The following is a 15,653-nucleotide window of genomic DNA, read 5'->3' on the forward strand; positions in this document are numbered from 1 at the left end:
TCAGCCGTGGCCAAAGAAGCTTTTCTGTGCAGTGGGTAGCAGCTAATGCTCACACTCAGAACCAGTCAGCATTGAAAACACGTGAGTTCTGAGTGATCAGCACTAAATAGGACGTCTATGTCAAGCCCCACCATACACACTCCTGAGGCTGAGGGGACATCCTAGAAGAAGGAACAGAGAGGAGGTAAGAGCTGGAAGATGGGCAAAGTGAATGATGCCTTCTGTACATAACAAGGCCATCGCAGCCATCAATTCACTGCAGCTGGGGTTACCTGTCTAAGAGAAGGCACAGGATCAGTCAGCATTCCAGGAGACAGCACTGAGTGGGCTCTCCCCCACCAGAGAGGGAAAGGGAAGACATGAAGTGGGTAGGAGGAAGTGAGAGGGGACATGATTAAATGTCAAAAAATAAAGACATGAGTCTGTATGCGGGAGCTGACTGACTTGGAAGTGGAGGTGCCTGTCACCAAGGATGATAACTCCAGTTGATCCCCTGGAACCCACATGACAGGAGAGAACTGACTTCCACAAGTTGTCCTCTGACCTCTACTTAAGCACTGTGGTATGTATGCCATCCCATCCCCTCACCACACACAAAAGAAATAAAAATGTTATTAAAAATTTTAAAAAGAAATACTTAGTACATTTCAACTAAACCACTATTCAACTGATTTCAGTATTTCAGAATGTATATACATATTACAAAGCTAACTATATAATTGTTAAAGTCTTATAAATAATAAACATTAGGAAATATAAGAGGAAAATGGGGTTTCAGAACAATATAAAAGTCTGTAAAATATCTAGAGCAAATTGAGCAGGAAATATACAAACTTAGGTAACCAAATCTACTTTTCAACATAATTACTCAAAACTTTAACGACGTCAATTTTCCTCCAATTGGAGTCTAAACTCCAGATAATCTAAAAATACCTACAAGATTGAAAACGTGCACTATGCAATGTCTTATATAAAAATATAAAACAGGGTTAGGATGTAGTTTAGCAGTAGAATACTTTCCCTTGTACTATGGGCAAAGCCCTGAATTTATTTCCCAGTGCAGCTGAAAAGGAGAGAGTGAGAGCGAGAGAGAGAGAGAAGTATATAACATAATAACCCACAATCCACCTTAAAAACCAATACCACTGACAAAGAAGAGCTATGAAAAGATTTTCCCGCTGTGAGATCAGAAAGCACAAAAGAAGTGCAGCAACTATGGCTATGGGAGGCACCTGCTTAACACACAGGAGCCATACCTCAGCTCACTCTCATCCCTACCAGCGACCAAAAAAGAAGAAGAAAAAAAAAAAAAAAAAGGTTAGGTAAGCAGAGCCCACTGGGCCAAAAGAACAGAACACTGCACACCTCAAACCTGGACTCGGGAATTTAACAAATAACAGGTGACAATTCAAATCACTAATAAAAAGAACAGTTGTTTAATGAAGTATCTTTAGATAGCTAACTAGGAAGGAAAGGTACACTAACTTAATGCCACAGCAGTGAATTGCCTTTCATCCATGTAAAGAGCTAAGTGTGAAGGTGGAAGACTGTATGCAGCTGGCTACAGAGCACACATGTGAAGGCCACCTGCCACAAAACCTGCTGCAGTGAACCTAGGTTAAAAAGATGACACAGGGTACACCTGTAATCTGGAAAACATGCTCAAAGCAGCAAACACAACTCATTTAAAGACTATTAATAATTAATTTGATGAAAAAAAGGAAACTCAGATTTATACTAAGTATATGAAAAGATGTTTGACCCCACTAGGAACCAGGTAGGTACAAATTAAAAGTACACGTACAAATATATTTTAAAATGTAATCCTCATCATCCTTGTAAACTATTATAAAATTGAATAAAATACAAATCCATTTGTTCAGCCAAAGAGCTAGCCACTCATACACAGTCCCCAGGAAAGCAGTGGGTCCTACACAAAGTAACAAGGCCTAGCCTCTACAGGGCTCAGAACAGCTCTGAAGCCATGTGCCCTGTAACCCAGCCTCCTGAGAGTTACCCTGAACCACTGAACTGCATCCCAGCCTTCCAGACACAGGCCTCTGCAAAGATGGACAAACAAGTTTTCTAACTTTAATGCATAAAAGGATAAGAGGCACAAAAACAGAGCTTGTGTCTTAGATTTTCTATTGCTGTAATAGAACACTACAACCATAAGCAACTTGGGGAGAAAAGGGTTATTATTGCTTACACTTCCATATCATAGGCCACCAAGGAAGGAACTCAGGGTAAGAACTCAAGTAGGGCAGGAGCTGAAGCAGGACCATGAAGGGGCGCTGCGACTGGCCTGTTCCCCGTGGCTGGCTCAGTCTGCTTTCTTATAGCACCCAGGATCACCAGCCCATGGATGCACCAATAACTGCAGTTGGCTGGGCCTGAACCCATAATTAAGACAATACCACACAGGCCTGCCTACAGTCTGACCTTACAGAGGCAATTTCTCGGTGGAGGTTCCCTCCTCTGGAATGACTCCAGCTTGTATCAAGTTGACATAGCCAGAAGCACAGCTTGCAGGAAGTCACCCAGGGTGATATAACACCTGTGTGACTGCACAAAGCAACTGAGCCTGCCACAAACGGAAACAAGAGCTGGGAGGAAATGAGCAGGTGAGTGAAGAAGAGCTCACAGGGGCCTGATTGCCAATCACCTTCCCAGCACCAATCTAATGGCTGATGTAGCACATAGCACACCTCCTCTTCTCTGCTCCTACATGTGTCAGCACTGTGAACCACCCAGTCTCAGTGATGCACAGTGGAGCCTACAACAATTCCCCCAGTCGGGGCAGGGGCAGGAGGTGGGGGATCTCACCATGTACCTCCAACTGCTCTGAAAACAGCCTCAAACTCAAGGAATACACCTGCCTCTGCCTCCCCAGTGCCGGGATTAAAGGCGTTCAACACACCAGACTCCTAGCACAGCTCCTGACACTCAGTATGTCCTTTTGGCTTTTCTGAGGCAAAAATCTTGCCACATAGCATTGGCTAGTCCTAAACCTGCTTGTAAACCAGGCTGGACTCAAACTCATGATGCTCCTCCAGCTTCTGCCTGCCCAAGTGGTGAATTAGAGGTGTGCCGCCAAGCCTAGTAGCTTTGTTTGTTTTGTTTGGACAGATGCTCAGAGTTCTAGAACTGCACTTGCTGCCAGGGTCCCCATGCTCAATCTGAGAGCCAGTGTCCTATTTAAGAGCCCACACCCAAATCAAACAGATACTTACAGGCTGAGGTTGCTCTGCAATACAGCAGTTGAAACACAACCAGAATTCACTCATGCTTTCAGCCCAAGGCCTGAGTGAGCACCACCAAGGCTCTAAATCTCCAGCCAGGAAACTCCACGTCCACCCTCAAGGTGAGGAATGGTTGTCGAGATAGCTTTACTTCACTGTGCCTCTGTTCTTGGAGTCAAATGTCTCAAGTTGATTAAGAGGAAAGTTTGATTGTTTCTTTTCTCTGCTTCCAGTTCTACAGACACTGGTTCCAAGTCGGTGGGAATGAAAAGAACCGCTGTGTTCTAGAGCCTGTAGAAGGAAAGAAGGAGGAGGAAAAGCAAGTGAGTCAACCACAGTATCCTTAGAATCGTTTATCTTTTGAAATCTGTAATAAAATAGGAGTGAATATTACCTAAAAGGCAAATACTACAAGTCAACAATTTCACAAACTCATTGATGTAACAAACTAGTCTTTGAGTTACTGCTTGACTGTGAGGGGTCAAAGTTGTAATAGTGAAAACAAAAAATCCTTGCTTTCATGTAATATTTTATAACTATAAAGTATGAATTAATTTAAAACCATTATATTTTTTTAAATCACCAATTAAAACATTATAGTTTCCATACTTCAATTCCACAAAGAAATGCTCATCATTTTCATGCTTTGTCAAGTCTTTGTTTTCAGACAACCCACAGTAACTAACAGATAAATGAACTCTATGATAAGCAGGTACACACACCAGAAACTTTAAAATGATCACCCACCCACAGAAATGGAACCCTACAGAGATGTTGCTTTCCTTCAATGCATCCAGCCATTAGGAACCCCACCCACCCACCCAAACAGCCAGCACTGAGTGGAGACGTGAGCATCCCACCACAGCAAACCAAGGGAAGTCCAAGAAATCCTTGTCAAGCTGACAGTCAGAGAAGCAAAGGAACAGAAGCCAGGGAGGTTCCAATCATTCTTAAGACCAGCATCACATGTATACAAGTTTGCTTGGGTGAGGCCTAAAGTTACATCAAATGGGCTCATACTGGTGGGAACCTACCCTGCACATTAGTTGAAGATGCCCAATACTGGATACACAAGTTGCAAGCCACAGAAGCCTTAGCAATCAAATCAGCAAACCACAGCAGCATGGGTAAGGTTGGCTCAACCGAGGGAGGTGTCAGAGCAAGTACAACTATACGACAGGAACAGAAGTTTACTAAGGGGATCTACCTACTGCCAGAACAAGAGAGAAGAGAAGCTAGTAAATGTGGGACCACAGAGCCACCTTCAAGAAGAAACTGCTACTGAGAAAAGATCAGATAATGGAAGGGAGGGGCAACCATTGGAGCCAACATGTGAAGGCAGCATCTGCAAGAAAACACAAAGCTTAAAAAAGATAATGTGACGCTCAGGGAGGCAGAGGCAGGTGGATCACTGTGAGTTCTGCGAGTTCAAGGCCAGCCTGATCTACAGAGCCAGCCCCGGACAGCCAAGTCTACAGAGAGAAACCCCATCTCGATAGATAGATAGATAGATAGATAGATAGATAGATAGATAGATAGATACCCACCCTTGAAATGAAAAGATCCAATGTCAAAGATGACTTCATTTGGTTACCCAAAAAAGACATAAACATTTCTGACCCAATTGAAATTGAGTATTTGGTTGTTTTTTTGTTTTTTGTTTTTTAAATTGAGTATTTGTAAACCTCTTAAAGAAGCTTCATAAATTGATAAACTTTGTCATGTATAAATCATTATCTCATTAGCTCATAGAACCCTGGAGATTAACCAAATTAAAACTGTGCCCTTCTAAAATTATATTATGTAAAGATTACACAAAATTCTCCTTTATTCTCACCAATGTAACTACTTTAAAAGTATTATTTTAAGCCAGGCATGGTGGTGAGTGCCGGTGATCCCAGAACTCTGGGAGGCAGAGGAAGGCAAATCTCTGTGAGTTCGAGGCCAGCCTGGTCTACAACACAAGTCCAGGATAGCCAAGACTGCACAGAGAAACCCTGTCTCAAAAAAACCAAACAACAACAAAAAAGGTATTATTTTATATATCATGGGTTAAGTATCCTTTATCCTAACCAAATACATTTTTGAAAATTCTTCCCTTTAATTTCTTCAAAGCTAGGAAGACTAAGACAGGCACTTCCACCACTTTTGTAAAAACAAAGGAGATAGCTGTGCTCAAGTCACAAACCTGGTTAGCTGCAGAGTATAAAATACTCAACCTCACAATTCATGCAGTCAGAAACATTCGAGAAGACTGAAGGAAGAAAAATTCAGTTTTGCTATAATTAAAATATAGACCTTAAAACAAACACTGCTTACTTCACCCAAGTCTAGAGATAAGAAAAAAGTAGAGATGTTTGTCCTCGGAACTGAGAAATATTCTGAGATTTAATTAGATCAAAGGAACTCTTACCTATTTCTGTCCAATCTTATTATAAGGAATATACCAGGAAATGAGTTAAATTCAGAGTATCCAATGGACATTTTAAAGATTTAAAAAACTGAATTAAAAGGCCACACGTAAGGCTGACAAAGGCATTGGCCACCAAGTCTGAGGACCTGACTCAAATCAAAACACATAAGCAGTTTTATTCCTGAAACTTATCCTCTGACCTCCACACTGAGAACCAAAGTGTCAAAGTGTACATACACACACACACACACACACACACACACACACACACACACACAGCGCTGTGAAACATGTATGCATTCTGTAAAGCTAAAAATACATATATCACTTTAAACATTGATTACTTCTTTATGGCAACAACATTAAGAATTCTCACCTAGCTCCTAGCTTTCTGGAATAGATGTAAGCACAGTGTCATTGTTGGTCGGTCGCTGCTGGTCACCTTACTAAACGAGATCACAACAAAACTATCATCCCTACTGTAACTTAGTCCCCGATGAGCAGGTACAGCTCCAAACAGGTTTAAGTGCCCCTGCGTCCACAGCCTCAGAAACCGCTGTGAAATGGACTTCTCTAGTAGCCAGGGCCTTTGTGGAAACACCTCACCTGTACACCATGGTGCAGGCCACATAGACATGAAGCTACTCGTGTTTTCACATCTGTTATTTGGCTTAGTCCATGTATATCACATTTTCTGATTTATATATAAACAGCTAGAATCTAGTATTATTTCACATTTCGAGCAGGTGCTTTTTGCCAATTTGCTTGTTAAAAATGGCTACACTGTTTAAATTAACATGCGACTTCTTACTTTACCATCTATAATAACTGCCTACCAGCCCACATTTCCCCAAATTCACATTTTCTTCACATTTCCAGTGGACACACCTTTAATCCTCAGGAGGCAGAGGCAGGTGGATCTCTGTGAGTTGGAGGCCAGCCTAGTCTACAGATTAAGTTCCAGGACAACCAAGGCTACACAGAGAAACCCTGTCTTGGGGGCGGGGGGTGATGTTTCCTAAGATGCCTTGGGAAATGTCCATCTTCTTACCCTCCTCATCAAACTGCATTTTTAGAATTACTTCAGGTGTATAAATCTAAAATATTGATATACAAGTATCTTCCAAGAATATTGACTCTACTGCAAAAACTTCAACATTGTTACTATATCAATAGTTATTTTCTACTCCTTGAGCTGAAAGTTGCTTAAAATACTTCCACTTTCAAAACCTTATACTTTTAAAGCCAAGTGCTGTTACAGTGAAGGCAAAAGGATCAGGAAGCGGAGGTCATCTACAGCTATACAGCAGGTTTGAGGCCAGCCTGGACTACATGAGAACTATCAACAAAATACAAACCAAACCAAAACCCCTACACTTAAGAAAACACACAAGCTATGCACAGGGGAGCAGCATTCCAACAGCTACACAGCTCAGCACATTCCACACATAAGTCAACACCAGGCTGGTCTAGAGCAGCACACACTTCTCCTAAAGCCTAATCTAAAGCAGGAAGAACAGTGCACAGTTCAGGAACTGGGCACAATCAGTCTGTATAGCACTGTACCAAAGTTCAAAAGTTAAGACTTTGGAATAGATACGTGGCATGTGCTGTGTTTAAAGACAAGCTTAACCACTGTTAGGGCAGAGTGACATTCCTCTAGCTATCCAAAGACTTTCAGAAGTTTAAGTATTCCAACCATTTTAGAAATGCTAGCATAGAGAAGTGACAGGCCCTAGCTCCCATTCTGTTTTCTGTTATAGAATGTTATGTTTCAGTTTCCAGATCTAAAATGAGGGCTAAATTAGATCCTGTATACACAGGTAATGCATACTGAATGATCTTGTTATCAAAATTTAAAATGCTAATTCAATAATGAAGCAAAAATAACAGTTTTCTGTTGCTGTTTTTGTTGTTTGTTTTGTTTTGGGGGGTGTTTTGTTTTATTGTTTGTTTGTTTTCCGAGACAGGGTCTCTCTCTGTAGCCTTGACTATCCTAGACTTACTTTGTAGATCAGGCTGACCTCGAACTCACAAGAGCTCCACCTGCCTCTGCTTCCCTGAGTGCTGGGATTACGGGCATGTGCCACTGAGCCTGGCTGTTTTCTGTCTTCCATGTTGCCCACATCAGTTCTGACTTGCAAGCCTCAGGTTCCCAGGCCTCAGCCTCCTAGGTAGCTCGGCCTGTAAGCACACACTACCATGTCTTACTGTAAACTAGGAAACAGCTCAGAAGTCATTTCAAGGAGAAAAACAATTTTAAAAAAAGATTTATTTTCAGTTTTATGTATGTGTTGGGGCATGCAAGTACAGGCGGAAGCCAGAAGAGGGTGTCAGAACCCCTAAGCTCTGGTGTTACAGGGGCAGGTGGGGGGGGGGGGGCATGGATGCTGGGAAAGAACTTAAGTCCTCTGCCAGACTTAACCACTGAGCATAGGACTTAAGGGTCCTATGCACCCTTAACCATTGAGCCATCCCTCTAGCCCCAAGGTGTGTGTGTGGGGGGGGGAATTTAATGAAAATGGCATAGTCATTCATACCAAATAACATGAATCACAGCTTTATAAAGCATAATGATTCTTGAGAAGCATTATATAAAACACACAGAGACCCACTGCCACAAATTGGGGAAAAAAAAAAAAAAACAGCTTAAACAATTTTTGTCTAGCGACACAAAAATAGGTCAAAATAAAACTGTTAACAGCCAGAAGGACACTCAAGGGCAGGGTTCCAAACAGAAAAAGATGCACAAAGACTCCTGGACCACTGACAATTTCTGCCCTCCTCCCTCCTTCCAATCAGGCTGGAATGAAAGGCAGGCAAGCCTTTCTGACTGTAACGTCAACCCTGACCTGCCATTTTTTTTAACACAGTATTCTGTCTGCATGTGTGCTTGCAAGCCAGAAAAAGGTATCAAATCTCATTATGGATGGTTATGAGCCACCACGTGGTTGCTGGCAACTGAACTCAGAACCTTTGGAAGAAAAACCAGTACTCTTAAACTCTGAGACATCTCTCCAGCCTCCGTGATGTATATCTTAAACATGGGTGGTAGTTACAAAAGTATTGGATAAACAGTACATTTATGCACCACACATGTGTCTGTCTATATATTATATATATATATATATATATATTAGAAACATCTTTTAATTAAAAAAATTGTTATGTGTATAGGTATTTTGCCTGCATGTGTGTATATATGCATGCCTGGTGCCCACAGAGTCCAGAAAAGGGAATCAGAACCCTTGGAGCTAGAGTTACAAATGTTTGCAAGCTGCCATGTAGGTACTGAGAATTGAACCTTTGTCCTCTAGAACAGCAGTAATTACTCTTTAAGGTTTATTTATTTTATGTATATGAGTGCTCTATCTGCATGTACAACTGCATACCAAAAGAGGGCATCAGATCACATTATAGATGGTTGTGAGCCACTAGGTGGGTACTGGGAATTGAACTCACGACCTCTAGAAGAGCAGTCAGTGCTCTTGACCTCTGAGTCATCTCCCCAGCCCAGCAGTATTCTGAACCTCTGAACCATCTCTCCAGTCCCTCTTCCTCTCCATTTCCTTTGTGTATGTGTGACATGCACAATGCCCACAGAGGCCAGAATAGAAAATGCTCAACCTGAGCCCTCTCCCTAGCCCCATATTTTTAATGTGGATTCTGGAGATCATACTCTGGTCATTGCTTTACCAAATAAACTATCTCCCCAGACTGTAGTCTTCTACATTAGAGGAAAGATGTCTTCAGTCACACACTATCGTAGTTTTTTTTAAGGCATTGTCTCTTACAGAACCTGGAGTTCATGGACTCAACTAGATTGGCTGGCCATGGAGCCCAAAAGATAGGATCCAAAGCCCTGGGTTTACAGGCATACACTACTGTGCCTGAATTCGGTTTGTCATGCTTCCACAGTAAACACTTTGACAATGGAGCCATTTCACCAGCCCTTTGTTTTCAATCTTTTCAGACAGGGTCTTAGGTGGCCCAGGTGACCCTGAACTCACTAGCTTAGAGCTTCTGGTCCACTTCCTATATGCTATGATTATAGAAATGGCAACCACACCCAGTTTAAATGGTTCTTTTAAACTGATTTGTGATATCTCTTGGAGGAGTTCCCAACTAATTAACAATACTTCCCTGAGGTTAAAAAGCCCAGAGAAGCCACTGTTACTGAACTAGTCTCAAAAGGCACAGAGAGGAGTGCTTGCAATCATGAAAACAGGGTATTTTTCTCATGCTTGAAATGACTAGTTAGACACTAGTCTTTCCCATTGATTCATGTAAATGAACCACATAGAATATGCTCAGTATTTAATGGGGCTGGAGAAATGGTGTTTAAAATGGTTTGCAGAATTCAGTTCTTAGCACCCACACTGAGCAGTGCCTATGCCTGTGCATCCAGCAGGCCTCTGGGCACCATGCACACACATACACTAACTGAATGAACGAACCAATGAATGGATGGATGGACAGACAGACAGCAAGACAGACACATATACATTTTAAAAAGTTTTAAGTCCTAACTACATACGCAGACAAGTGCTTTTGAAGAGTTTTTATTTGGGGGAAACACAGGAGTAGAAATCCTCCACCATATTTTAAGCACAGTGTGAGTTTTACTTTCTAGGAAACCATCCCATCACTCTCACAAACTGGTGCCATCACTTTACCTTCCTACCAGTAATGTGTGCGAGTTCCACTGCTCCACATCCTGCCACTCTCTGCTCTGTGGTGGGCACTCATCTTAGTCATTATGGGGTAATGCCCCTCTGGTCTTAATTTGCACTTTCCCAGTAATTAATAATATTAACGATATAAAAAAGATCTTTTTTCTTTGTTTACGTGTGTGTGTCCACGTGAGTGAATGCCATGTGTGCTCGGGTACCTATGCACCCCTTGTATCTAGAGTTACATGTGGTTATGAACTCAGGACCTTTAAAGAAAAGTAAGCACTCTTGGCTAATAAGCCATCTCTCCAGCCCCACTGATCTCCCCCTCCTCTGAGGAGAAGGAAAATGGAGAAGGGGAAGGGGAAATGGAAATGGGGAAGGGTTGTATGAAGAAGGGACTGGGAGGAGAAGAAGGGCCGCCATCAGGATGTAAATAAATCTTCAGACATACTGCCCGTTTTTAAAGGATGTGTTCTTATTACTTCTAGCTATGTGTATGTGTGCACGGGTGCTCTGAACTGCAGGGTGCAGCAGCTCTGAGCTTCAGAAGGTTGTGAACTGCCCAATGTAAGGACCAAATCTGAGCCACCTCTTCAGATCCCCAGTGCCTATTTTTAAATTTTAGTTATGTTCTATTACTATAATCTCAATTCCTTTTTAATTAAACTGAGGTCTTTATATACTCTAGAACAAGTCCCTTGTCTACTACAGACATGAATTTTTTTTTCTGGTCTTTTTCTTTCATACCAATATCTTTCAGAGTTTAGCTTGCATGAACTCTGATGCATCAACTCTATCTTTTATGATTTGTGTTCTGCCTAAGGACTTTCGACATACTCTTCAAAGTCACATAGACTGTCACTTACTCTAGAATTCTTAGGTTTCATTTTGTATCTATAATCCAATTTGTAGTCTATTTGTCCACCTTGAACCTCCAGCTCCACTGAAGTAAGACCTGCAGTTGAGATTGGAAGTGCCCTGTTTTTACTTTTCAAATTCCATTCAATTTCTAAGCCCCTTTTATTTCCACATACACTTTAGAATCCATCTATTACTGCAAAGTTTGACTGTTTCCTTTAACCTGTTCTGTGAATTAATCATGGCTGGAGGCTTGTTTTTCCTGTGTGAGGCCAGGGCTCCCTAAAGAGCAGTTTGCATTTACTGTTGTTTAGATAGCCACAAGGTAAAATGCCTAAATTGAAGTATGAATGTTAATTTATTCCTTGGCTTAGAATTACTATACCACATGAACAGGATACATCCACTCATACCAAACACTGGTGTGCGGAGGAGAGATTAGAAAGGCTATGTGGAATGCTGGCTTAGGATCATAACAGCTGGCCATGGGCACATGCCTGCTAGTGCTAGTGTAGGCCAGCCTGGGCTACACATTAAGATGTCACAAACAAATTGGCTTAGAACTGCAGAATACTTGATCTTTGTACATCCTGCTCTGCTGTTCTATGAAACGGTTTCACATTAGTGTCTACCTCTTTGGTACATGTGAGGATCCAATGAATAAATATAGACTGCCTAGAAATGTGCCTGGGCAGTTTAAGGGCCACGTGTGTTTAACACCTCTCCTATGTAACTGGTTTCCACTATGGTTGCTGTGTTACGCTTGTTGCCCTAGTTACCATATTTTCTTTTATACAAAGACAGGCCTCCTTGGTGCTAACCTGAGTAACACGTGGACAAAGCCTTTTCTAGTCAGGCTTCCTCTCTTAGACCGAGCAACACATAAAAAAGTATCTATTTACATTTACATTTAAAAGGGAAAATGAAGCAAAACTGGTATCAAGGTACAGAAAAAAATTAATTCTTCCTTTGTATAGCAATGTCCTAATATCCTCCAGAGTACCTTAAATGTTTACATAACTTATATGTCCACGACATATACTAAATTTACAACAGAGAACTTTCAGTAGATAGCTGAACTAGTAATTCTAACTTGGTTACTTTATCAATCAGTAAGTGCCAATGAAACATAACTGTATACTAAATTGATTTGTCAGGTTTTCTCCTCTTAGAACAAAAGGCCCTGAATGTCAGAGGTATAAAGGTTTAGAGGGGAATGGCATTCAATATCTAGATACTTTCCTGAAGTACTACCAAGCAAGAGAGGACGTAACGGAACAAGCTTAACAAAGGAGCTGTATGTGTAACCCATGCTTCTTGGCCATGCAAAGAAGTCCCTATCAGTCCCTTGGGACATGAAAGCCAGTTCAACACAAACTGCAGTGGCTTATCTGGGTGTAAACAATGCAAGGTGGAGGGCAGCTTTAATCCTGTTTCAGATTACTCCCCAGAGACAAAAGGGCACTTGGTTCTACACTTCATTGCTATGTGCCTGGTGCCAAGTGCCTCAGACTTGTCAACTTGATATTTTCCTCCAATAAATACGGTCTTTTCAACTGTCAAATGAGTTTTTAGAGGGAAACCTTTTTGTTTTTAATAAAATATGCTGTAGCAACAGAATTACACCACACTCTGTAAGGAGTTCTCTTGGTTTCTTTAAACTTTTTTCTATTTAAAAGGTTTTTTTTCCATTTATTTGTTTTATGTATATGAATGTATACATATGAATATATGTCTGTGTACCATTTCCATGCCTGCTTCCTGGGAGGTCAGAAGAGGACAACGGATCCCCTGGAAATGGATAATCTTTGTCAAAATGTATTTAGTATGTGTGACTGATATTCAAATGTTTGTTTTCTCCTTTTTTTTTTTTTTTTTTTTTTTGGAGAGGTTTATAGTATTGCTGGAATCTTCTGTTTTATAAGGAAATTTATTAACATCACCAATTTTAAAAATTTTTAAACCATTCGAAGAATACAAGTTGGACATGGTAATCTATGCCTGTAATTCTGGTACCTGGGTGGCAGAGTCAGGATGACTCAGAATCCAAAGGCCAGCCAGAGTTGCACAGAGATCCTCTTTGGGGGTGAGGGTTGGTAGGTCACTGGGTAGGAAAGGATTAAATACAACTTAATGGTAATAGACATAAATAAAAATTTAAGGCAGCAATTTAATTGGATCAGCTTGTCTGATGTGGTCACTGGAATCAATTACTGTACCAAAGAATGAAATGACCATTGGCTCGTTGAAACAAGAGGCTAGACTAGGCTAGCTTGCCTGTTCAGTGGAAATCCACAACACAGCAGGAAGGGTCAAGGAGGAAGTGTTGGAAAAACGAGATTCAAGGACCTTGTCAGGAGCCTGAACCTACTTTTTATTTATAGCCTGTGTGCTTTGTTCAGGCTATAAACAGAACCTGAAACACATTAAACTATATATATAAAGACTAAATGGGAAACTTTTAACTTTTGAGAGATTCTTGAGGCTACTAACTAAAAATAAAACTAATGGATTTTCCAGGAGAGAAATAAAGAAGGACTGAATGTGAAAACCCACAGGGGAAGATGACAAGTTAAAAATGTTCACTGCTTCTAATTAAAGAAATGGAAACGGGAGACCTTCTAAAGAAGTCAATGAATGGTGTACTACTATATTTCTCCACGTCCCTCTTGGTCTCTCTTAATGCTGTGCTAAAATATATATTAAAACTATTTTTAATAAACTATAACCTGCTCAAAAAAGCTCAAAATGGCAACTACCATTTCATACATATTCTATTTTAAAATGAGATTGTACTCAGTGCTGGGAAGTGAACAGGGAAAATGTCTGTGGTGGTTTGAGCGAGAACAGCCTCCAGAGGCTCAAGTTTGAATACTTGGGCCCCAGCTGGTGGTACCTGTCATGGTCTGAACGAGAACGGCCCCACAGGTTCATGTTTGCCTACCTGGTCCCCAGTCGGTGTTACTGTTTGGAAGGATTAAGAGGTGTGGCCTTGTTCAGGGAGGTATGTCACTGGGGACAGGCTTTGAGGTTTCAGGACTAGTGCCATTCTTAGTTTGCTCTCTGCCTCCTGCTTGAGGTTCAAGGTGTGAGTCTCAGCTGCTGCTCTGGACACCTGCTACTTTCCGTTCACTACACTCTAACCTTCTGAAACCATAGGTCCCAAACAAACTCTTCTATGAGTTGCCTTGATCATGGTGTCTCGACACGGCAATAGGAAAGTAACTGGCAACCACACATATGCGAATTTCAGTCCTTTTACGAAAGTAACCTGAAAAAAAAAATTTTTTTTTCTATGTGGAGCCCAAAAAGGGGACATGGTGGTATACGCCTGTAATCTCAGCACCCTGGGAGACAGAGGCAGGGGGATCTCTGTTTGTTCACAGCCAGCCTGGTCTACAGAGTGAGCCCAGGACAACAAAGGCTACACAGAGAAACCATCTCGAAAAACAAAACAAAACAAAAAGCCTACATGCACAAAAATTATTCATTGAAATACTTCTTAAAACAGGATTTAAAAACCCAGGTACAAACTAATGTCACGTGGCCAGATATTGAATTCTGGCTTAATGACAGCTTTTACAGTCATGTCAGTGTTAAAAGAGTATGTTTAACAAATTGTATTGCTTAAAAGCATTCTAATATTGCAACAATCATAGGAAACTTGTATGAAAATAATATGCCCATTTAAAGTCTAATGTTATTAAAAATAATTGAAATCTTGCTTCTCTTTTTAAAGATATTTGTTTTTATTTTACTGTATGGGTATCTTGCCTGCCTGTATATCTGTGTACCACGTGTACCTGGTTCCCACGGAAATCAAAAGAGGACATCAGATCCCTTCAAACTTGAATTACAGATGGTTGTGTGCTGCCATCTGGGTGCTGGGACCTGAACCTAGATCCTCTGAAAGACAGCCAGTGCTTTTAAACCATTGAGCTGTCTCTTCAGCAGCAAATCTTGTCTGTAAAATATCTGATTAATCTGGTACCATGTATTGAAAACATCTGAACTTCACCAAAAACGGGCAGAAACAATTACATTTTACATGTAAGTCACAGAAATATTAACTTGAAAGGATATACAAGATTTTTTTATACTCAAAGACTATAACATAGCTACTCTTGAATAAATAGCTTATGACAGCTATTTCAACATCCTCTATACCAACACAAAGTGCTAGGTTTATTTCTCTGAGATGCTTTATGTTCTCATCTGTTTCATTAGCACAGCTCCACAGGAGACCACTGAAGGCTTGTTTCTGGAATTCTGCCCCAATTCTTCTCACCCAGGCCTTGTTGCCAAGGCTGCAGCTGCACAATCAATTCTTATTAAAATGGAGTCTTTGAAATGCTGGTCTATGGAAAAGGATATAAAGGATTTCATTATCTCTTCTCAAAACTCACAGTGAGGATTACTCTCCACCCTTCCCTTCCCAAGGCACACAACTACTCACATCCCTCT

At 41.0% G+C, this 15,653-nt stretch overlaps 1 protein-coding gene across 4 annotated transcripts in view; it reads right to left on the reverse strand.

The window, feature by feature from the left end:
* Positions 1–15,653, reverse strand: part of Cdc42se2 (CDC42 small effector 2) — a 65,398-nt gene that overhangs the window by 18,352 nt on the left and 31,393 nt on the right. For 3 of the 4 annotated variants that reach the window (XM_055602824.1, XM_055602821.1, XM_055602822.1), the window contains one exon: positions 3,234–3,533. In XM_055602824.1, coding sequence (XP_055458799.1) covers positions 3,234–3,287 — 54 coding nt within the window. In that variant the 5' untranslated portion in view covers positions 3,288–3,533. Of the gene's footprint in view, positions 1–3,233; positions 3,534–4,276; positions 4,297–15,653 lie in introns of those variants that run through there. The other variant, XM_055602823.1, reaches the window with a different exon arrangement.

The sequence above is a fragment of the Psammomys obesus genome, unplaced genomic scaffold (genome assembly GCF_907164565.1).
Source record: "Psammomys obesus unplaced genomic scaffold, mPsaObe1.curated_primary_1811, whole genome shotgun sequence".
NCBI lineage: Eukaryota > Metazoa > Chordata > Mammalia > Rodentia > Muridae > Psammomys > Psammomys obesus.